Raw genomic sequence first — 22,222 nt, 5'->3', positions numbered from 1 at the left:
ACAGGCTGCATTCCATTACAATTTCCTTGACTCATGGATATGCATAAGCTATAGCCTCTCATTCATCTTTCGTACAAAAGGTTTGGAAGGGGAGGCTAACACAACTGCAAGAATGGGGTACTTGGTGTTAAGCTGTGAATGCATGACATTTTGTGAGGTCAGAGTATGCCACTTGTGGACACGTAGACTACAGAAGGCAAGCACTATTTATTTAATGTAATTGTGTGAAATGAAATGCTGATATCGTATTAAGAAAAAAAAGGACCACGTCCATGAAACAGACAGGCTACGTAATGCTACCCATACAACAGAAGACACACGATTTGTGAAAGATTGGAGTCTTTCACATTCAAGCTTTACTCAAAAGACTACAATGTTTCAAAAATCTTTCCCAAATATTGTCAAAGTCTTCTGGTGTAAGGATGGCTTTAGACTACTGAGAAACTAAATAAGGCGCGATCTCTCACGTGTGTATTTAAAGTGATTTCCATGCGCGCACAGGTGAGTTCCACCTGGCAATGCTGACACTGCTACCTGTGTCTAGAAAAGGAGCCGTACCATCAACAGAGGAGTGGTTGTTGTAATTGTATCCCTGGTTAGGCTACTTCTGATTTCCCAAGGACGAAGAAGGGAGACATAAACTAACTGCTGGCTGATTAGGAACATGTTCATTTTAAACAGCGTCGATTTTCACCACACGTATTTTGGACTACTTCTGATTTTCCTTATTAGAGGTCAGACTTTGTTCTTTTATTTGTCATGCTTTTATCATATATGCATATCTGTGTGTTGTCATAAATCAACATACTAGTCTGTTAGAAAAAACATGTCCTTCGTCGTTCCCTGCTGATTTTCAAGTCGCAGCATGTTTAATGGGAATTAATTAGCCCATTTTGCTGGTTCTTGTGTAATGGATTAGTGTTTCAAATGTGCTTGATATGGTGACTATTTCAGCGTTGCCATTCGGTGTTAACACCTTGTCATTTTTGGATTTCACCCAATGTTCGTGGTGTAAGAAAACTTGTATACTTTCAAGGTAGACATTTTCTTCCAATGGTTTCAAGCTTTTAGTTTGGATAGGTCATACCAAGAACGTAAGAACGCGCACACACCTATTCTTTCTGAATCTGTCTTTACAGGATGCGAGTCATCAGTCAAGCCTATTGGCCCTTCATTGTTCAAAGCCCTGGTTGGCACCAATGTAAGCCTTGCCATTACCTACACCAGTCAGAACGCACCACCACAGGTGTCCTGGTGGAAAGATGGCGTCTCCATTGCTCACTGGACGGTTGGCATTGGCGAACCTCAAATTGCTTCTCGGTATAAGGCTGTTCTGTCGCTGGAGGAGGATGGTTCCCTGACATTCAGCAATTTGACTCTTGATTACACCGGAACCTATGAAGTCATTGTGGTGCAGGTGATGTCGGAGGAGCGCAGAGCATTATTCAACCTAACAGTTTATGGTCAGTTCAAAGCATATCATTAAAGAACCGCAAATCCTCCGTCACCTGATCAGATTTTCTTCATGTATATGCACTGGTGTATGTTTATGTTCATGATCTGTGTTTAACCCTTAGGTGCCTTTTGGTCAATATTTAGTGATGTTATTTCCAATCACCAAGTCACTGTTTTTGTTGATTTCACAGACATAATTGAAAAAGTCTCGTTGCACACTTGGCCAAATGATGCTGTTGAAGGCAATGGAACATTCACTTTATATTACATCACAGCAAAAGGAGAGGCAGAAGAGGTGCAGTGGTTCTTCAATGGGACAGAACTGCAGCATGGTTCTCACTACTCCGTGAGCGGGAAGAACCTCTCCATCATTCATCCACGCAGAACAGACACAGGCCTGTACAGCGTCACCCTTAAGAACCCGTTCAGCTTTGGAACCTACTCAAGGAATGTCACTGTTTTGTGTAAGTGAGCTAGACATGGGCTCCTGCTGCTATTATGCTTGTGCCTTGCCTATTATGATTGCTGTGGTATAGATGTCCCTCTGGCTTAATATTGATCCCCACATGATTTACAAGTTTGTCTTTTCTTCATTTGCTATAACTGCTTGCTTTTAATTTTACTCCACTTGAACTTCCAGTGATTTAGCCCCTTGAGCAATGGGTGTTTGTTTTCCACAGATCAATTTCTCATTTTTATTCTCATAAAAAGCAGCAACTCTTGAGCAGTTAATATGGATTTGACTCGAAATTGCATTTCATCATTTTTGCCTCAGGCCAATAACTCTAGCAGCGTTCCTGCATGTTCTCACATGTGCTGTTTAGTCCCACTGTGCCCCAGCACACCTGCCCTTAGCCTTCACTCATAGTTGGGCTCCACAGGTTAAACAAAAGCCTCTTGAGTGTTTTTCGCAATGAAATCCCTGCAGGAAGGCTTTTTAATAAAGCAAGCGAGCAGCCAATCTCTCTGACCTGTGTTTCTTGCATCTCTGGTGTCCCCTCAGATGGACCAGATCAACCCATGCTGGACGTGAGCCCAACAAAGGACTTCTTTGTTCTGGGGGAGTCTCTGTGGTTCTCCTGCGGGGCGCAAGGGGAGCCTGTGCCAGCGGTCTCCTGGGCATTCATGGGACAGGCTGTCCCCAGTGCCCAGCCAGGGGCACTTCACATCGCCAATGCCCAGACCAGCCAGAGCGGCGTTTACACCTGCATGCTGATAAACACCCAAACTGGAGCACAGCTGAACAAGAGTGTCACTGTTAACATCTATAGTGAGTCTTCACCATTTAGACCAACTCACTGTTAACATCTATAGTGAGTCTTCAACATTTAGACCAACTCACTGTTAACATCTATAGTGAGTCTTCAACATTTAGACCAACTCACTGTTAACATCTATAGTGAGTCTTCACCATTTAGACTATATGAAGAGCAACATTTCAACAACTGTTTCACATTACTGTTTTAGAGACCTTACTGGTGTACATTTGGGACAGCCATGGCCTACTGGCTAGCGCTTCGGACTTGTTACCGGAGGGTTGCCGGTTCGAACCCCGACCAGTAGGCACGGCTGAAGTGCCCTTGAGCAAGGCACCTAACCCCTCACTGCTCCCCGAGCGCCGCTGTTGTTGCAGGCAGCTCACTGCGCTGGGATTAGTGAGTGCTTCACCTCACTGTGTGTTCACTGTGTGCTGAGTGTGTTTCACTAATTCGCGGATTGGGATAAATGCAGAGACCAAATTTCCCTCAAGGGATCAAAAGAGTATATATACTTATACTTATTTGGGCATATATTGGAATAACTTATACAGCACACATGGTGTGAAAGCAGTATATTCATTTTACATTGCTCATAGTTGTAACAAGTGATTTTGCCAGCTGGCAAGCTCATCCTCAGCAGTGTTGAGGTAATGAGCTGTATCATTAATTCTGTGTGTGTGTGAGTGAGTGCTTTACAAAGCGATCTCTGCAGTTCCACAGCGATGTTCAATTTTCTGCCTCCTTCGCTTGCGCAGAGAGCCCTGCGGGCAGCCCTGTGTGTTCCGTTCACGCCGTGGACGAGAGCGCAGCGCTGCAGTACCACTGCCAGTGGCCAGGGGGCACCCCAGGGGCACAGCTGTCCTTCCCCACTCTCAACACTTCCAGCGCTGGGATCGGGGAGCTCAACATGACCGTGGATAACCCCCAGGGCTTAGACGGGACAGAGGTGGCATGTGTCGTCCACCACCCCGTTTACCAGGGACAGTGCAACATCACTGCACGCAAGTTTACACCCCTCTTCCTCTTCCTTATTCTTGTTTCTAAAATATGATATCGGCTGATGCCCTGAGCAAGAGGTCTTGATGGTTTAAAAATACTGATGGAAAAAGAGATCAATCTCAATTCCTCTTTCTTTCTTTTTTTGTTTATGAAGGCAAGACAGCAGGCCTCCTCCCCTCGGTCTCAGCCGCTGTGAATGAGAACGGCAAGCTGCTGGTGACCATCGGATGTGTCACTGAGGCCATACCGAATGCCACGGTGACCTGGTCAATGTCTGGGGAGGATGTGAGCTCTCTGAGTGACCATGAGGTCAGCATGGACACCACCTGGCTCCACATTGGGAATTTCAACATCATCACTGCTGGCCTTCACACTTACAAATGCACTGCTGCCAATCCTTTAGGCAGACAAAGCAGCGATATCATTCCGACAGGTATATATGTATAACAGATAGATAGATAGATAGATAGATAGATAGATAGATAGATAGATAGATAGATAGATAGATAGATACTTTATTGATCCCCAGGGGAAATTCAAGGTAACATGGTTGCAGCGTGTTAATTCCCCATCTCTTATCCAATAATATATGATTTTTCAGATATGGAATTATTTTGACAACAAATGTCAATAACACTTCATTAAAATCTATGCAGGAGTCTCAGAGATTATTTTCAAGGAATGCCAGCAGCTGACAGCAGTCCATAGCAGCATGTTGCTCTGGGTTTTATTGCTTCAAGGAATGCCAGCAGCTGACAGCATCCATAGCAGCATGTTGCTCTGGGTTTTATTGGTAGCAGTCCATAGCAGCATGTTGCTCTGGGTTTTATTGGTAGCAGTCCATAGCAGCATGTTGCTCTGGGTTTTATTGCTAACTCTTTCTTTTTATTCTTACTCCTTCCAGGTCCTGCCATTTCAGAAGCAAGTCTTTCCTCCAATGAGGAAGGAACAGTAATTATGCTCTTTTGGGAGGTACCATCTATGGCTATAGTTACAGGTAGAGTTACCAGCTCACAATTGGTCGGCCTGGGTGCAATTTCGGAATCCACTGTTGAGTCCATGTCACTTTGAATAACAGCGTCTGCTAAATACCAGTCACTTTACTTTTACTTTAAGTGTATCCTTAGTTTTATATTGAATTAGTTAAAATGAAGCTTTGCTTGTAGCAATATTAAGCTACGTGGGAAGTTCTGTGTGAAGGATATATCGGCATGCAAGACAGGACAAGGAGTGTTCTCTCCCTCCTTCAATGTTTGAGTGATACACCATGAGTCATACTTTCCCAAGGTTTGCTGAAGTTTATAGTAAACACACGCTGAACCACTGTGAGAGTGGTGATATGTCACCATTTGAGACAGAATCCCAAACACGTGAAATAGGGGTGTAAACATTACAGCTAAGTGAAAAGACGGAAACTAACACTCATGTCCTGTCCTCACATGTATTTAGCTTCTTGTTGCTTTTTTTAAACTTTTACTTTGTCCTCTACTAGTGGAGCTTAAAGCGGTTGCTCTGACATTAGTGTTGTTTATGTAGCTATGGAGACTGGTTCTGCTGCCTTTCCAGGAATTTACTAACCTGACTCTCACCAGATGAATTTCGTTCCGCCTAGCTCCACTCATCCATCTGGGACCAATCCATTGGAGTGTTGCTTCAGAAGGCTGGGCCTAATCAAAAAAATGCTTGCATATGACTGAATAAGCCACTTGTCCGTCATCTATTGACGTGCTACTTCAACCACTCACATCGAAGCCAACCTGTGACGCTGATAACAGTCTCACAGTCGCTTCTACGCTATGTCACATCTATGAAACTCCCGCCCTGCGTCCTGATTGGCTGTACCATTAAATCGGGTGCAGAAATCACTCTCAATGGAAGAGGTCCCAGATGGATGTGAGTGAAGCTAGGCGGAGCTAAGCGGAACGAAATTCATCTGGCGAGAGTCAGGTTAGGAATTTACCATAATCATTTAGTAATCAACTTTGATGGCAGATATGAAGACCTCTCTTCTTTTGTGTACTTTCTTTTCAATTGCCTGTACAATCTACTATCTGTGCTGGCAGTGCTGACAGTAGTATTGTTCTGTTCAAAATCAATTCAGATAAGTTGTAATGAGAATGTATCGGACTTTAGCATAGTAGGCCTACTCTATACAATGTCAACTTTAAAATGGAAATGCCTTAGTAACGCACATTTGTTTATGTAGTTGGAAGGGTCTATATTTTCAAAACTATCCTTGTTTTTAAAGGTCTGTATGTTGGTCTTCACTTCCCAGTAAAAATAGCATGTGTACGCCTTTCATTGCTCCACACAGACGCTCACTCTTGCTATGCCTCTGTCCAGGTTTTGATATCCAGATGAAGGGGCCTGACCTCTCTGATCCATCCACCAACATAACGGTCAGCCAAAGTGAGCGAGCCAAGGAATACCAGACCCTCCAGGTGAGGCCTGCCTCCTCAAGAAGTGCAGAAATCTCAGGACTTGACCCCAAAGCAAGATACCACTTCCGGGTCATCCCCATGGCAGGCCAGAGTGCTGGGGAGCCGTCGGAGCCGTTGAGTACTGGGCCAGGTGAGCTTTTACACACACAGTTATATCCTCACATGAAATGCATGGGGGAAAAGATGCTTCACAGTTGTATCCTCACATGAAATGCATGGTGGAAAAGATGCTTCACAGTTGTATCCTCACATGAAATGCATGGGGGAAAAGATGCTTCACAGTTGTATCCTCACATGAAATGCATGGGGGAAAAGATGCTTCACAGTTGTATCCTCACATGAAATGCATGGGGGAAAAGATGCTTCACAGTTGTATCCTCACATGAAATGCATGGGGGAAAAGATGCTTCACAGTTGTATCCTCACATGAAATGCATGGGGGAAAAGATGCTTCATGTGAAGACCAGAATTATTTGATGCGAGTTATTAAGACCAGGCCCTTTAGTATTCATGCCGCTAATAATTTAAAGAGCAATTAAAAAACTAGACTGCATTTCCAGTGGGAACTGCGAAAGTGTGCTTGCCCTGGTCCGGTCACCAACGTGAGCAGACAGTGGCATACGCTATGCTGAACCTGGCTTGATCCAAGCATTCTAACAGTGTGTAACTTTCAGTGTTGGAGCAGTGGCAATACCTCAAAAGCTCTAGGAGAGGGCTATTCAGCTATTGGCTTGCGGGGTGAATGCGGTTCGTTGGATTTTACCTGTGGCCTGCCTTCGAATTTAGCTTCTATGACTAAGATCAAATCAATAAAATAAAACAACAGCAGTGATTGGCTGCAAAAATAAATAATGTCACGCGTCTTGCACCTCTCAAACTGGGCTATCAGGTAACCTAGAGAAGAATTGAAATTATGACCAAGGCATTAAAATGCTGCTTGTTTGTCAGGATACTTTTTCACTGATTTATTTTAAAAATATGTGCTATGAGTGTGAATGTATATTCCATCCCCTAATTCTGTTTTACTGGTTTATTTGACAAATAATCTATATGGATTTGCTCTATAAAGACCTTATGTCTGTTTGGGATTGTTTTGTGAGCCTGGGGTTGTTTTGAGAGCCTATTGATGTAGCCTATCTCAGAATAAAGGAATACTTCATATTACTCTAAACCACCGTCTGTAAATCAACTGTATACTACTGTCTACATTGCACTATATTTCTTGACCTGTCTCTGTATATTTCATCACCTTTCTATACTTTGCCTCACATTGCAACACAGCTCAGATCTTTGGTTGCTATGAAGGCCAATCGTTCTAAATGGATGGTTGCTATGGCCAAAGGCCAGTTCTATCTCTGCCGTTGTCAAGCGGGCATATAGTAGAATTCTGATTAACCTTATCTTATTTGAAACATCTCTATTTTACTTAGCCCACTTCCATACAGTGCGTCCCATTAAGAAGTGGCCACTTCATTCATGCTTACCGTGATTCACGCAGCAGCATTATTAAATTAATCTGTCACCATATGCCTATGCCTACGTTTGCAAAGAAAACATTTTAATTTGATTCACATGAAACGTTACATTTAATGTACATGTTGACAATCAGTAGGCTAGTTTTGGTTGTTGGTGGTGTTATTGCATCCCTTAGTTATGCCTACAATGCAAGTTCCCTCGCGATTGGAAGCTCCTGTACACAATAGTAGACGCATTTCAAAACATCGCGTTAGGAGTCCTCGCCACTTCTTTTAAGCTGTCACAGACTTAGGTGCTACTTTTAGGGCTAAAGTGCTAAATAGCAATCCTAAAGTTATAAGTGATGAAGTTACGAGTGCAAGCATCTCATATCAAATGACCATGGCATTACGCTAAACAACATAAATCCCAATTAGCAACATACATATATATGTATACAACATCCCTATAGCTAGCCACACAAGAAATTAATGATACTAAATCTCTGCTTAGCATGCTTCTCCGCTTAGCATTCTAATAACAGAAGGGGCACATTTATGTTGACTACTACAACATGACTCATTATGTCTAACTCTATAAAACACTTACTTTCATAAAGGAAGCACACCATCCAGCACATACACATGGAAACCGATATTTTAGGTAGCCAACTTGGCCACGAACTCAAAACGTGTCTCTCTGAAGCTCTGTTCTAGAATCTTTGCTCTGAACGCTGCGTTGCTAGGCAACATCAAATAAACTAAATGAGTCTTTTCAAGGTATTAAAAGTGTACGTGTTATTACGAATGGATGTGTGTGGTTTGCAATTAGAATAAACAAGAAATAACATTTCCAATAATTTCCCATGATCAATTACATAATATTTGCACCTTCCTTACTTGTGAAGCTCACACCGTATTTCAAGTACACTAGTGAAATGTAATACAACGTTGCCACCTAGCGTTCAGATGTAGGCTATTTAACATTAACGTGACATTGCTTGCTTATTCTTTCGTCAACTCCATGCTTTTAGGAAAACAATCTTTTTATCATAGTTCCCTCTTCAATGAGCGATTACCAGCTCGTTTTTGTAACAGAGATAGCTGTTTATTGTCCCTAGGTTTACAGAAACACCTATTCATATTAATACGTAGTCTATGGAGTGCTGCCAGAATGCCTTGCATGTCTTTACAACAAAACAACACAGTAAAACCTAAATGCCCGTAAACATATGCATTTGCATACTTGTAACATTTTTAATAATACTCTCCCATCATGATATTTAACAATGAAAAATTTAATTTGAATACCGTCAATGTGAAAATAACTGTACTACGTCAGCAATAAATAGCTAATGTTCTCCTTCCCATTTCAGTTCGTAAGTCCATACTATCCCATGGCAGAGCAAGGATTTCATGATTGGGCAAGGTTGCCCGGAGACATTGTGGCTACCCAGAGACATTGTGCATACTTGGAAGGCATTGTGATAGATGTACCAGTACAATTGCAAATGTGGAAGGTGATAGTTACCAAATACGGGTGGGTGGTTTGCCAAATGCTGGAAACTTTTGGAATGTTTTCTTTTTTTTTTTTTTTAGCTTATGCACGCTCACATTGGAGTCCCGAGTTCAAATACAAAATTTGGTATCGATATGTGACCGTGTTCCTGAGATATGGACGACTTCCTGTTTCGGAGCTTCGCCGCCGATTTCGTTTGGCTGTGACGGGCAAACGCTTTCGAAAATCAAAAATCCTTCTGGTAACTTTTGTGAGGCTTGGTCCAAGGATAATGTACGTCAAGTTTCGTGGCGTTCGACCAAATTTGTGACCTGTGAAAATTTAGTTTCGCTTTCTGTTCAATCCAATATGGCGGACGAACGACACGCCACCCTGACGTCATCTTCGCGAGCAACTTACACCGGTACTGACCGGACGTTTTAAAGTTGGAACGGTGTCTCTGTCTCAAAGGGCCTAGGCGCTAGAGCTGACAAAAAATTAGGGAGACGGGAAAAATAAAACTTAAGAAGAACAATAAGTGTGCTGCTTTGCAAGCACACTTAATGAAGGTGGATCGGTCCCTTTTGCCTTAAATCATCCTTCATCCAAGGCAAAAGGCTATCAGATTTGACCACCGCAAGCATCATTAAGATATTTTGCAGTTTAGATTTTGTTTATGTAAAGAAACTGACGAGCTTATTATGTCCAACCCTGTTGTGTAGTCTTAACCTGAGTCGGCTCATGTCTGTGTGTGTTCCTGTATGGCATCTGTGTTTTTAACTAATGTGTGTGTTTCTAACTTGTCTCTGTGTGTGTTCCTAACTCGTCTGTGTGTTGGTAACTGGTCCGTGTGTGTTCGTAACTGGTCTGTGTGTGTTGGTAACTGGTCTGTGTGTGTTGGTAACTGGTCTGTGTGTGTTGGTAACTTGTCTGTGTGTGTTTGTAACTTGTCTGTGTGTGTTTGTAACTTGTCTGTATGTGTTTGTAACTTGTCCATGTGTGTTCGTAACTGGTCTGTGTGTGCTAGGAGGGCTGAGTGGACCGGCCATCGCTGGCATTGCTGCTGGGATCCCCTGCAGTCTGCTAGTCCTTCTGGTCGTCTGTGTCGTGTTGCCCTGTGTCCTCTACCACAAGAAGAGGAGTAGGTGTTCACCTTTGTGTGTCCTCATTTACATCGTCTTACATCTAATATAGTCCTTCTGCTCATCTGTGTCGTGTTGCCCTGTGTCCTCTACCACAAGAAGAGGAGTAGTTGTTTACCTTTGTGTGTCCTCATTTACATCGTCTTGTGTCACAATTGTTCTGTAATTGAACGTTAATGTTGAGATGAATCAGCACTTATTTGGAACTTCTATTTGAACACTGACATTGCACTCGTCCTTTGCATCGCTTTCAGACAGCGAAGCAAGATATCCTGTCTCCAGGGCTGTGGAGAAGGTAATAAATCAGCACAGACGTATTGTTGTGGAGTTCCGTTTAATCATTACTTCATGTTCGTTTACTTAATATTGATTTCTGATATTCTCTCCTAGGCTGTAACAACTCTGAGCTCACCCCACCACCTTTTAACAAGCGGTTTGAAATTGCCACCAGACTACAGACTTCACCAGGTAATGAACTCAATTCTTAGTAGGCCTACCTCTGAACATTTGATGGTTGTTTATTCAAATCAAAACTTTAATCTCTTTCTTTCTTTCTTTCTTTCTTTCTTTCTTTCTCTTTCTCTCTCTCTAGCCTCCTGTTGCGGGGCACTCTCGTCCTATGCCCTCAGAGCCCCCCCCTGTGAGGATGGCTACCACTGTATAAAACAAGCTGACTTGCCTTTCTGCTCTTGTGTGTGTGTGTGTGTGTGTGTGTGTGTGTTTTTAACGATTTTGAAATGCTTTTATTTGCAATGTAAGTATTTGTTCATATTTATTGTTGACATCAGCTTTTGTATCGAATCTTGTATTTCTGTTAACTTCCTATGCCTTTTTAGGTACCACAATGGACATGCCTTCCTCTATTAGTAGGCTCTTAATTGATGCCTACCTCTATTAGTAGGCTCTTAATTGATGCCTAGCTCTATTAGTAGGCTCTTGATTGTAACTCTGTGAGATGTTTTATTGTTCATGTTTACCATCTGATTTGTCATTCAACTTAATTATTAAATGTATATAAATCGATGTAGCTGCAAAAATAAATATTTTTTTGCTTAATCAGTGAGAATGCAATGTGTCTGAAGATCACATAAAAGTTCTAATGAAAGTCTTGAATTTCCCTTTGGGGATCAATAAAGTATCTATCTATATATCTATCTATCTATCTGATGTGTCATTGGACTAGTTAGTAGCATCAGCAGTGAGACAGGGTGTTTTTTCAGAAGCGCCTATCTCAAGAATTCCCTGCAGAGGTGAGGTGAGGATAATGCTGATGCTGCTTGCAGATGTGTATCATTTTAGGAAGCCACATTAAGCTGGCCTTTAAGGGAGCATTTGAAGGACTGTTTGTCCTGATGTCAAGTGCAAATCTGGGCTACCCACAGCTGGATGCAGAAAAGTACAGTGCCTATAAAAATAATTCCCCCCTTTTATTGCTTTAATAAAAAGAATCTTTAAAAAAAATAATTTGCCCTTTTTTTACAATAATTTACAAAAATCCCCTCTTGTTAAAGTGAAAGCACATTTCTACAAAGTAATGTACATTATAAGAATACATATTCACCCCCCTTAAAGTAACTGACCTAAATCAACAGCAGACCAGCCAATTGGGGCTAATAGTATCACAATGAGTGAATAGTATCACAAGGAGATCACCTCAGTGCAGTGAGTGAAATGGAGATCACCTCAGTGCAGTGAGTGGAATGGAGATCACCTCAGTGGAGTTAGTGGAATGGAGATCACCTCAGTGCAGTACGTATAGTAATATAGACACCTGCGTCTGGAAGGTCCAGTCACTGGTCAATCATTATTCCTGGCTATAGTTCCATCATGACGACAAAATAACACTCCAAACAACTCAAAGAAAAGGTTACTGACGAGCATAAGTGAGGGGATGGATACAAAACAAAAATCAAGTCACTGAACATCTATCTCTCTATCCATCTATCTCTCTATCTCTCTCTCTCTCATTTAAAGTGTAAACCAAGCAAATGGGTTATCGTTTATTCAAGTATTTATTGTCCTGTTGCACTGTAACTTGAATATTATTGTTCATTAGTCCCTCTGGATAAAAGGGTCAGCTAAATGAATACATGTACATATAAATCATCGTTGGTGAAAATAATAAACTCCATGCATCATTCTACTACCTGTTTTTTTTTCCAGATTAGTGTGGCTTTATATGACGGGTTTAATGGCTATGTTGCTCATGGACTGGTACACTTGTGGCTTTATATGACTGGTTTAATGGCTGTGTTGCTCAGGGACTGGTGCACTTGTGGGTGGTTATGTGAGGGGTCACTAGAGGGTGCTGTTAAAGGATGAACTCCAGCAAAAGAAGCAATCTCTGCCTACATTCACACCAGAGCTCTTTCTGCAAACCAAATTATTAACTCCACTTCAGATTCCTCCCAGTTTGATGTTTTTCCTACATTAAGCACCTGCACAGTCTACTTCATGATTCTAAATCATGCTTTTCCTACATTAAGCACCTACACAATCTACTTCATGATTCTAAATCATGCTTGTTCTGTTACATTTTTGAATAACTTCAAAATGACGTCGATGAAAACCCAAAAGTAAAACTGGGAGCTGAGTTACTGTATTAATTTGATATGCAGAAAGAGCTATGGTGTGAATGTAGGCAGGTAGGTAGGTCTCTGCTGCTCATATTAATAGATGTGGTTTGATATGCAGAAAGGTCTCTGCTGCTCATATTAATAGATGTGGTTTCAGTTCTGGAAAAAAAACAGGAAGTTGGTCCCCTCCTATTTTTACTACTAGTATATGCAGCAAGTCTCGTTGTATGCTTATCACTCGGTGACTTTGTTCACATTTCCTGTGAAAATGTTCATATGTGTTAAGTCCGTGGTTCTCAAACTGCAAACTGGGGGGTGTGAAAAATTAAAATGTATCATTTGAAATCTCTTTCACCTTCGCCTACAGAAGGATAGCAATAATAATGATAGGGACACTGGATATTTGGGCCTTGGGCATCTTGCACCACACATCAATTCAGACATTTTTACAGTTTTTTTCTGATTGCTTAAGCACATTTTTTGTAACTATTGACTATTTTTGCAAAACTACACACAAATAAGAAAACCTTTCACCAAATCAGCAAAACATTGTAGTTCTCTTGCAAAAGCTAATAAACCTTGCTTAACTCTTCACAGAACAAAAAAAAAATCAGTCTACATCGTGTCGTCTCAAAGTTTCGTCTACATCACATGCAATGTCCTCTAGTCCAAGGCACCGGGGAAAATATCTTCTGGAAAGCCGTATCCAGGCCTGACATGATGCCTGGTCAATATCCCCACATGCCTCCTCCATTGCCTATAAAAGGGCTATGCATTGATGGAGATGACGGTCATAGACCTTCCAGCGCCAGGCAGATTACATGATCCCAAAAGTAAAACTGGGTGGAATCTGAAGCTAATAATTTGAGAGAGTTAATCATTTGATATGCAGAAAGGTGTCTGGCGCTCTTGATTGTAGATGTGGCATCAGTTCTGAAAAGAAGGCAGGAAGTTGGTCACTTCCTGTTTTTACCACTAGTATATGCAGCAAAAAACACACTGATACGTGTTAAAGTGTGAAATGAACATAAGTATACTCTTTGGTCCTGTGAGCGAGGGAAATGGAAGCTATAACTCATTGACCAATAATTCAAACTTCTGTTTTTTGTAACCACACTTGTGTCTTCAGGTATGTTTGTGACTTCAGTAATGTTGGCACAATCAGATACATTATAAAATACTCTGCACCAGTGTACTTATGGTAATATATATATATATAATATATATAACTTATGGTATAACCTACTCTGCACCAGTGTACTTATGGTAATATATATATATATAATATATATAACTTATGGTATAACCTACTCTGCACCAGTGTACTTATGGTAATATATATATATAATATATATATATAACTTATGGTATAAAATACTCTGCACCAGTGTACTTTACAAAGGTAATAAATAACACTGACTAATGAAGCTGAAGAGTGTAATATGACTAGTGTGTGTGTATGGAGTTACTGACTCCAATGGACATAATGCTTCACACTTCACACACTAGTGTGTGTGTATGGAGTTACTGACTCAAATGGACATAATGCTTCACACTTCACACACTAGTGTGTGTGTGGAGTTACTGACTCCAATGGACATAATGCTTCACACTTCAATCACACATCATTAAAATAGTCATAGAATTCAGATACATCTTTGGCTGAAAAACAATATTGGACCAATAGTCTTTTGGACCAATCATTGTATGGGCTCTGGAAATTTCCGATAACCATTGTTTAATAGCAGTTTGAAATAGTCAAATTTGTCATTTTCAACATTTGATATGTTGTCTGTCCTTTTTGCAGCTAAATATGGGTTAACAAGATTTGTAGATGATCACATTCTGTTTTTATTAGCATTTTACACAATAGCCCAACTTTTTCTGATTTGGGGTTGTATGTTATAGCTAATGTTTAAGGTTCCGAAATCCCTACTTCCTATTTTCTATTGTTAAGAGAGCTGTAGTTTTATGTGTTTCATAGGGTTGCTATATATTCTATTCAGTGGTCTTCTCAAACTGAGTGCCCTCCTTCCAGACAAGAGGGATCCGGTTAGAATTAGAGTAGGCCAATAAATAAAACACTTCTGCCCTGTCTGAAGGAGAGAAGAGGCTCTTAGCGGTTTTAAAGTATAATTCGTCTATTTCCTAATCTCATTTTCATTTCCTTACAAAGCCCTGATGATGTTAATGTGTCTAGGTTTTTTTTTAAGGCAGTTGATCGTTTTTCCATCAGTCCAAAAGCAAAGTTTAAAGCTATAAATCCACAGCAATGTTACATTTTTCTCAAACTGTGAAAAGCATGAAATTGTGTTTCCTCTCCATCCTATTGCGTAACCCCTCCCACATCACACACATGTGTATCAGGCGCCACATCACACACATTTGTGATGAAATGATGAGCAATTGGTGAGTAGCTCTGCTTCGTGCATTTGTGCGAGTGCATTTGTATTGGTGTGAGCATGATGTGTGTGTGTGTGTGTGTGTTGATACATACAGTGGTGTATATCTCACCCCCTCTTTGCTTGGGCCCAACGCTGTGCTGCGCTGCGTGTTGTGGCTGAAAGAAAGTGTGTGCTTCAGCATGTTGCATTGACCAACACACACCAGTACTGCAAGCCTCGGCACATCCACAGTTCCAGAAGACCAAAGAGAACAACACGCCAAAAAGACCCCCCCCCCACCCCTCCACACACACACACACACACCCTGGTGCCCCTCACATCCCTGCATCCTCCCGCACCTCTACCCCCCCCCCCCCCCTCCCCCCCGCCGGTGACCCCTGTTCATGACCCACCCCCCTCCCTCTCAATCCCACATCCCAGTGAAAGGTCCAGTCACGTGTTGCCCCCCCCCCCACAACAAAGCTCACTGGCACGCTTATGGCCATTTGTTCCTGCTGCCGAATTGTTTTAAAGGATTTTGCCTCCATCGACAGAAAAGTGAGGGGGATAACTTTTTGGAATTCAGCCTAACGGTCCTCTTTGACGTTTCTCTCACTCTAGGCTAGCACTGTCTCTCTCTCCTTCCCTGGGGAAAGGCTGATCCTTAAGAGGCTTTCTCGATCCTGAAGAAATCAGGTAAGAAGCATCTTGCGCTGTTCTTTAGGCCGCCATGTTAAACTGATATCTGTGTTTTACTCTTCCCTCTTGGCATGAGGTGGACACGTCCGGGCTTTAACTAGTAAATAAACAGCAATTAGGCCACGTCAGGATCTTCACTTCAATATTTTAGGACATGGGCAGTGAATGATTAAAAGGTCTTCTTTAATTATTAAATAAACAGCAATTAGGCCACGTCAGGATCTGCACTTCAATATTTTAGGACATGGGCAGTGAATGATTAAAAGGTCTTCTTTAATTATTAAATAAACAGCAATTAGGCAATGTCAGGATGATTAAAAAGTCTTCTACTACTCATGGACAAGTTGGTTATAGTTATGATAAATGGATGGTTGGTAAATTAACTTCTTCTAGTTTAGATTAATAAGAAAATTGCATCTTTTGAGTCAATTATGAAGACCAGGAGAGAGGAATGGTGCGGGCATCAGGAGAGGAGCTGTAGAGGAATTGTACGCTGTAACTTCCCCCTCTGGGTCAATATTTAGTGATCACCTGTGTGTGTCCATGGTAATATGGAAATGTGTCATTCAGTTCATGATGCAAATCAAGATATCTTTACATGTGGTTCAAAAATCAATAGTAAACAAAAGAATAATAGTAAACAAATTGAGCTTGAGCACAGCAGATGGGAGGCATAGACAAATATATGTTTTTCTTATTATAAATAAATGTGTTTTACTGTAGAGCCCGACTACAATGGGATGTTTGCATGTGCAGCAGTTGCCTTTTGTCAACCTTTGTCTTGTCAGTTAGGCTTGGCTTATTTGTCAACACTGCTTACAGCCTTATCATGAGGTTAGTAGTAGGCTAGGATTAACTCCCCGTTTAGAGCTATGCTGAAATGAGTTTTATTCAGTATTATTTAGCCGTATTTATCCAGTATTGTTCAGCAGATTTTCATTTTCTAAAGTGTCTATCTACAGAGCTTATATGTCAAACATAACACAGGCGTGTGAAAGCGCTTGTGGAGCATGACACACTGCAGCAGTGCTGATCATACATGGCCATGGCCACAACAACATGGCACACTGCAGCAGTGCTGATCATACATGGCCATGGCCACAACAACATGGCACACTGCAGCAGTGCTGATCATACATGGCCATGGCCACAACAACATGGCCGCAGTGGATTTGAAGAAGATATCCTTGTTATTCTTCGGCAGAAATGTGGTGGTTGCTTACACTCATGTGCTGCAGCTGGGCTGTCTCTCAATGTGAGACCCTCACGGTTCATTTGGGGCGCAACAACTCAGCAATGCCTTAATCCTGCACATATGTGGACTGTCCTGCACATATATGAACTATGCCCTGCACATGTATTAACAATTTCAATACATATATTCCTCTGTCCTCCTCTGTCCACTGAACTTTTCTGTGAATTGAACTTGAGGTGTGACTGACTAAGCACCAATCAGTGAACTTGATCTTTTGTCTCCTTTTCCATAGGAAACATCAATTAGGTTGTTTACAGTTAATGAGGCAGCTTAATTAATGGATTTATATAATAGAATTTCCTGCCAAGTGCAATCCTTCTATTGATTGCTATTTGTGTGCATGCTGTGTGTGTGAGAGAGAGAGTATGCATGCTGTTTGTGTGTGTGTGTGTGTGAGAGAGAGAGAGTATGCATGCTGTTTGTGTGTGTGTGAGAGAGAGAGAGTATGCATGCTGTTTGTGTGTGTGTGTGAGAGAGAGAGAGTACGCATGCTGTTTGTGTGTGTGTGAGAGAGAGAGAGTATGCATGCTGTGTGTGTGAGAGAGAGTATGCATGCTGTTTGTGTGTGTGTGTGTGTGTGTGAGAGAGAGAGAGTAAGCATGCTGTGTGTGTGTGTGTGTGTGTACCCATAAACACCAGCACCTGTTGAGGTGTGTGCTGGCGAGGTCACTGCTGCGTAGAGGCCCTTACCCTGTAGCTAGTCCCAGGTGTTCACCAGCTAAAACCTGAAAGTTCATAATCCGCCCATGTGCTCAGGCCTATAGCTTCAGTCTTTGTCACTGGGATTAAGTGTTTTGTGTTTGAGTGCTAAACATCACAAAGTTCTAAACAACAGCAAATAAAGTCTAAAAAACTAAAATCCAGATGTATTGCTCCACCCCTCTGTCACATTGTAATGCAGTGCACTTCTGTCATGCCAGTTAAATATCCACTCAGTGCCCACCTGCCTGCCCTCTCTCTCTCCATGCCCAGTGTGCAGAGCTCCACGGCCTCCACCACAGCGCCACTCAGGATGTACAGCTTTATGGGAGGGGGCTTATTCTGCGCCATCGTGGGGAACATCCTGCTGGTGGTCTCCACAGCGACCGACTACTGGATGCAGTACCGGCTGTCGGGTAGTTTCGCCCACCAGGGTCTGTGGAGGTATTGCATGTCCGGCAAGTGCTACATGCAGACCGACAGTATCGGTGAGCACCTCCACCAGTCACTCCGATATAACACACCAGCTCATTTCCTTACCAAGCACTCGTCATGTTGTACTTCTGCACAGAAGTCAGTCTATGATGTATGTCATGAATGAAACATGATACCTAAACTATATCAGTAGTAATTTGACAAGAATTCAAGGCTTTGGTGAAATAGATTTGACAGTTTCCATTTTTTTGGAAACTTAAAAGAGCCGCACAACTTAATGTAATTCTGAAGAGGAAACAACTCAATGATAAATGACTTGATTGTTGTAGGAAGCAGATGTCATTATGTTACTCTGCACCACTGTCCACTGGGGTCAGACATTAGGACGCTGTGTAGAGGCAGCACCAGCTCTAAGCATGGATCAAATAGAAGGAGGAAGATGATGAGACTTTACATTGTAAAATACACATTACACAGAGAAAGACAAATAAACACCATCACGGCTATAATTGGGCAAACTGAGTGATGAGCAGCTTTTTCTTTTGAAAATGAAAAATATATCTCCTCTTTCTGCAGAATGACTTCCATGAAATCAATAGGCACACTTTTGAGTGGGGGAATGTGTCAGATCTGAGGCCGCTTGTGAAAGCAAAAGATTGCGGCTGATAAATCAGACTGCTTATTGACAACCTATGTTCTTTCTAGTAGCATCATGACTGAGATGCTGTGTGTTGTTATAGAGATTTAGCACTCAATCGTGACTCTGCTCTTTGGGCTGTTTTACCATGTTCCCCGTGTATGTCCATATCTGCGCAGCTTACTGGAATGCCACCCGTGCTTTCATGATTCTGTCGGCCATGTCGTGTTTCGCCGGCATCATCGCGGGTATTCTCTCCTTTGCCCACTTCTCCGCCTTTGAGAGATTCAACCGCTCCTTCGCTGCAGGAATCATGTTCTTCGTCTCAAGTGAGAGTCACACTCACTCCCACTGACACCAGCCTTCACACCTTTATGGACATTTTGCTTTCATGTCATGAACAACTTTTTTACATCACAAATCACAAAATATTGCACGTACTGCACAATAACATGTCTTTAAAGCTGATCAATCCTCTCTCTCTCTGTCTCTCTCAAACACACACACGCATGCACGCACGCACACACACACACACACACACGCATACACACACACACACTCTCGCTCTCTTATCTCTGTCTCTCAGCACAATAACATGCCTTTTAGAGCTGATCAATCATCTCTCTCTCTTATCTCTGTCTCTCTCTCTCAAACACACACACACTCCTTTACAGCCCATATTCAAAGCACATATTCAAAGAGTCTGTGACTAGTGTATGTGTGTGTGTAACATTTTGTTCAACTTCTCTCAGCTCTTTTCGTTTTGCTGGCGATGGCCATCTACACGGGCGTGACGGTGAACTTCCTGGGAAAGCGCTTTGGAGACTGGCGCTTCTCCTGGTCCTACATACTGGGCTGGGTGGCTTTGCTCATGACATTTTTTGCAGGTCAGTGGTGGCAGGACAACAGCTGAGATGTACACAAAAGACATACTTTATCTTGATAACACGTTTCCCATTTTCAAAAGATTTCCTATGTGTATGATATAAATATTAAGATTTCCTATGTGTATGATATAAATATTATGATTTGGTGGAGCTGTTTATTGTTATTATTAGTATTGTTTTTATTGTTCCTCTTATTATTAGTAGTAATGTTGCTATTGCTGTTATAGCCACAGATGTAATGTGTTGTTTTGGCTTTGCAGGGATATTTTACATGTGTGCCTACAGAATGCATGAATGCCGGAGAGTGGCCGGGCCACGCTAAGTCAACAGGAAGAGGAAGACTTTTTTCTGAAATGCTCTCGCAAAACCTAACCAACGTGAAGCAATAGTTCAATGGCTCAAGCCAAGTTACTAAACAAAATATAAACATCACTTTTCTTTGGAAATACGAGCAATAAATAAAATCATGAAAAAAAAACAGGTTTACGTCTGTCTCGACCATTTCCTCTCACACACAAAAGAATTATGAGCGGAATCACAAGCTCTGTTTTGGAGGATGATACATACAGCCCATGGAAGATAGTCTTTTTTTGTACCAGACACTGGAAGTGCAGTATGACATTTCACTCAATGTTGGGGAAAAAAGTTTTCACACATGTTGGGATGAAACTTTCAATAAATAATGTTCATTTCTCACGAGTCTGTCCTTCTTTTCCTTTACGGCCGCATGTGCAGTTCAGCTGTGCAGAGCTGGAATCATCCAGTTCAAATGAGGTACCAATACAAGCCAATCCCCCTGTCCTCCCAAATACTAACCCTTGATGATGACAAAAAATATATTTTGTATTGCATTTTAATTGTGTGTAAGTCACATTACAAGCATCTATCTTGTACTTTACATCATTACATAATGCATTTATTTTCATAATGAATTGTTGATTATCTAATAACCACAACACAGGTCTGTGTCAATAAATGAAATAGTATTTACAGATAAGACATCACCAATGGGGCACTCTATTATGAAGACTATGGACCAGGGAGCTCCAACCTTTTTTCCTCCGAGAGCTAAAATAGACATGGCCGAGTCTTTTTTTCTCCGAAAGCTACTTTGACAAAATGGACATGGCCAAGAGCTTTTATGTTAGTAGCATGCCATGTATTCATATAGATCTCCACCCAAAACCTGCCATGTATTCACATAGATCTCCACCCAAAACCGCTTAATAAGATTTGTATGCTTTTTAAAGGTTCATTTCAACTCATCTACCTTCTCTCTTTGTAGACTGTGAATTTGATTTCATAGGAAGTTGAACATGTTTCCCAAGTGACTGGGTTTATCAGATTTATGAACATCTCCTCCAACCTTTTGGAGAGCTACATAGCAGAGCCCTGCGCAGGACTGGTTTCTTCATCCCACTCCCGCCCGCTGAATTTCTGACCACTTCCGCCCGCTCCCGCAATGTGTATGTCCACTCCCGCAATGTGTATGTCCACTCCCGCCCGCTCCCGCAAAACTCTTAGAATTTATGCCCGCGCAATAAGAGATGCATTGATTTTGTGTCTTCTCTTTTCTCCCCCAGGAGAAAACACGTCATTTATAATAAAGAGATTCATGGGGATGTTTGTTTCTCCATCCTGTCGCTAGTGTTAACCTTTCCTGATTGCTTCGTTTCTGACTGTGGTCAGAAAACCAGGAGACTCGTTACCTCCAGGGCTGACGTTATAAAATAACTAGCGGTACAAATTATGGCCACCGCTCAGTCCTGTACATCCATATCAGAAAATAAATCACATTAATCAATGGCGCTGCAAAGGTGAATAGATTTGTAGCACTTGGCGCTGCAAAGGTTAATAGATTTGTAGCACTTGCCAAAAAATGTGTAGCATTGTTATAAATCCATCCATTGCAACTGGACTAATGAAAGGTACACCTGTATTTGGGAAAAGCAGAAGGTAGCAGCATAATGTATTTATTTATTATTAAACAAAACAATCCCTGTCAGATCCATGCAGTTTTCAACAGCTATCAAGAAGAGAGGTCATGTCATGGATTTTTGTGAATGTTTCTTCTTCTAGAGTTTAGTCATCTAGTTCATATGATATTCAACTTAATTGTCAATGCACAAATTAAATACCTGTAGTCTAAAACAAAATACAGTTTTACCCAGTGGTGCAAATAACTGACATGTCCAAAAGGGCCTTCATGAAATGCGTCTCTAGATACACATTTTAACGGGCCAAGTTGAAGAGCTGTTGTCCGTTATTGTTTGTGCAAATATAGGCTGATTCATGTTTCCTTGCATTTTGCAACTGTGAGCTCATCTTTTTAACCTGGCAATAGCCAGATGAATTTCGCTCCGCCTAGCTCCACTCATCCATCTGGAACCGATCCATTGAAG

At 41.7% G+C, this 22,222-nt stretch overlaps 2 protein-coding genes and 1 long non-coding RNA gene across 3 annotated transcripts; 2 read left to right on the top strand and 1 right to left on the bottom strand.

Annotated features, from left to right (window-relative positions):
* The first annotated feature begins 368 nt into the window (after positions 1-368).
* Positions 369-11,402, top strand: vsig10l (V-set and immunoglobulin domain containing 10 like). The gene is made up of 12 exons (XM_042108119.1): positions 369-734; positions 1,140-1,463; positions 1,647-1,919; positions 2,459-2,725; positions 3,470-3,715; positions 3,868-4,146; positions 4,618-4,710; positions 6,057-6,284; positions 10,134-10,247; positions 10,503-10,543; positions 10,639-10,716; positions 10,841-11,402. Exons 1-12 carry the CDS (start codon positions 665-667, stop codon positions 10,910-10,912), a joined length of 2,085 nt encoding a protein of 694 aa, XP_041964053.1. The 5' UTR covers positions 369-664; the 3' UTR covers positions 10,913-11,402.
* Positions 3,723-20,501, bottom strand: LOC121721349. Its single transcript, XR_006034799.1, has 3 exons — positions 20,491-20,501; positions 12,640-12,643; positions 3,723-3,849 (listed from the first exon to the last, which is right to left on the bottom strand). It is a non-coding gene; the product is annotated as an uncharacterized LOC121721349 (long non-coding RNA).
* On the top strand, positions 15,819-20,451 carry lim2.5 (lens intrinsic membrane protein 2.5). Its single transcript, XM_042108201.1, has 5 exons — positions 15,819-15,904; positions 18,135-18,349; positions 19,113-19,262; positions 19,686-19,820; positions 20,081-20,451. The coding sequence occupies exons 2-5, from the start codon at positions 18,175-18,177 to the stop codon at positions 20,140-20,142; spliced, it is 522 nt and encodes a 173-aa protein (XP_041964135.1). The 5' UTR covers positions 15,819-15,904; positions 18,135-18,174; the 3' UTR covers positions 20,143-20,451.
* Positions 20,502-22,222: the final 1,721 nt, after the last annotated feature.

The sequence above is a fragment of the Alosa sapidissima genome, chromosome 10, assembly GCF_018492685.1.
Source record: "Alosa sapidissima isolate fAloSap1 chromosome 10, fAloSap1.pri, whole genome shotgun sequence".
Taxonomy (NCBI): Eukaryota; Metazoa; Chordata; class Actinopteri; order Clupeiformes; family Clupeidae; genus Alosa; species Alosa sapidissima.
Note: the sequence above shows the minus strand (reverse complement) of the source record. Positions and strands in the feature narration are given on the sequence as shown.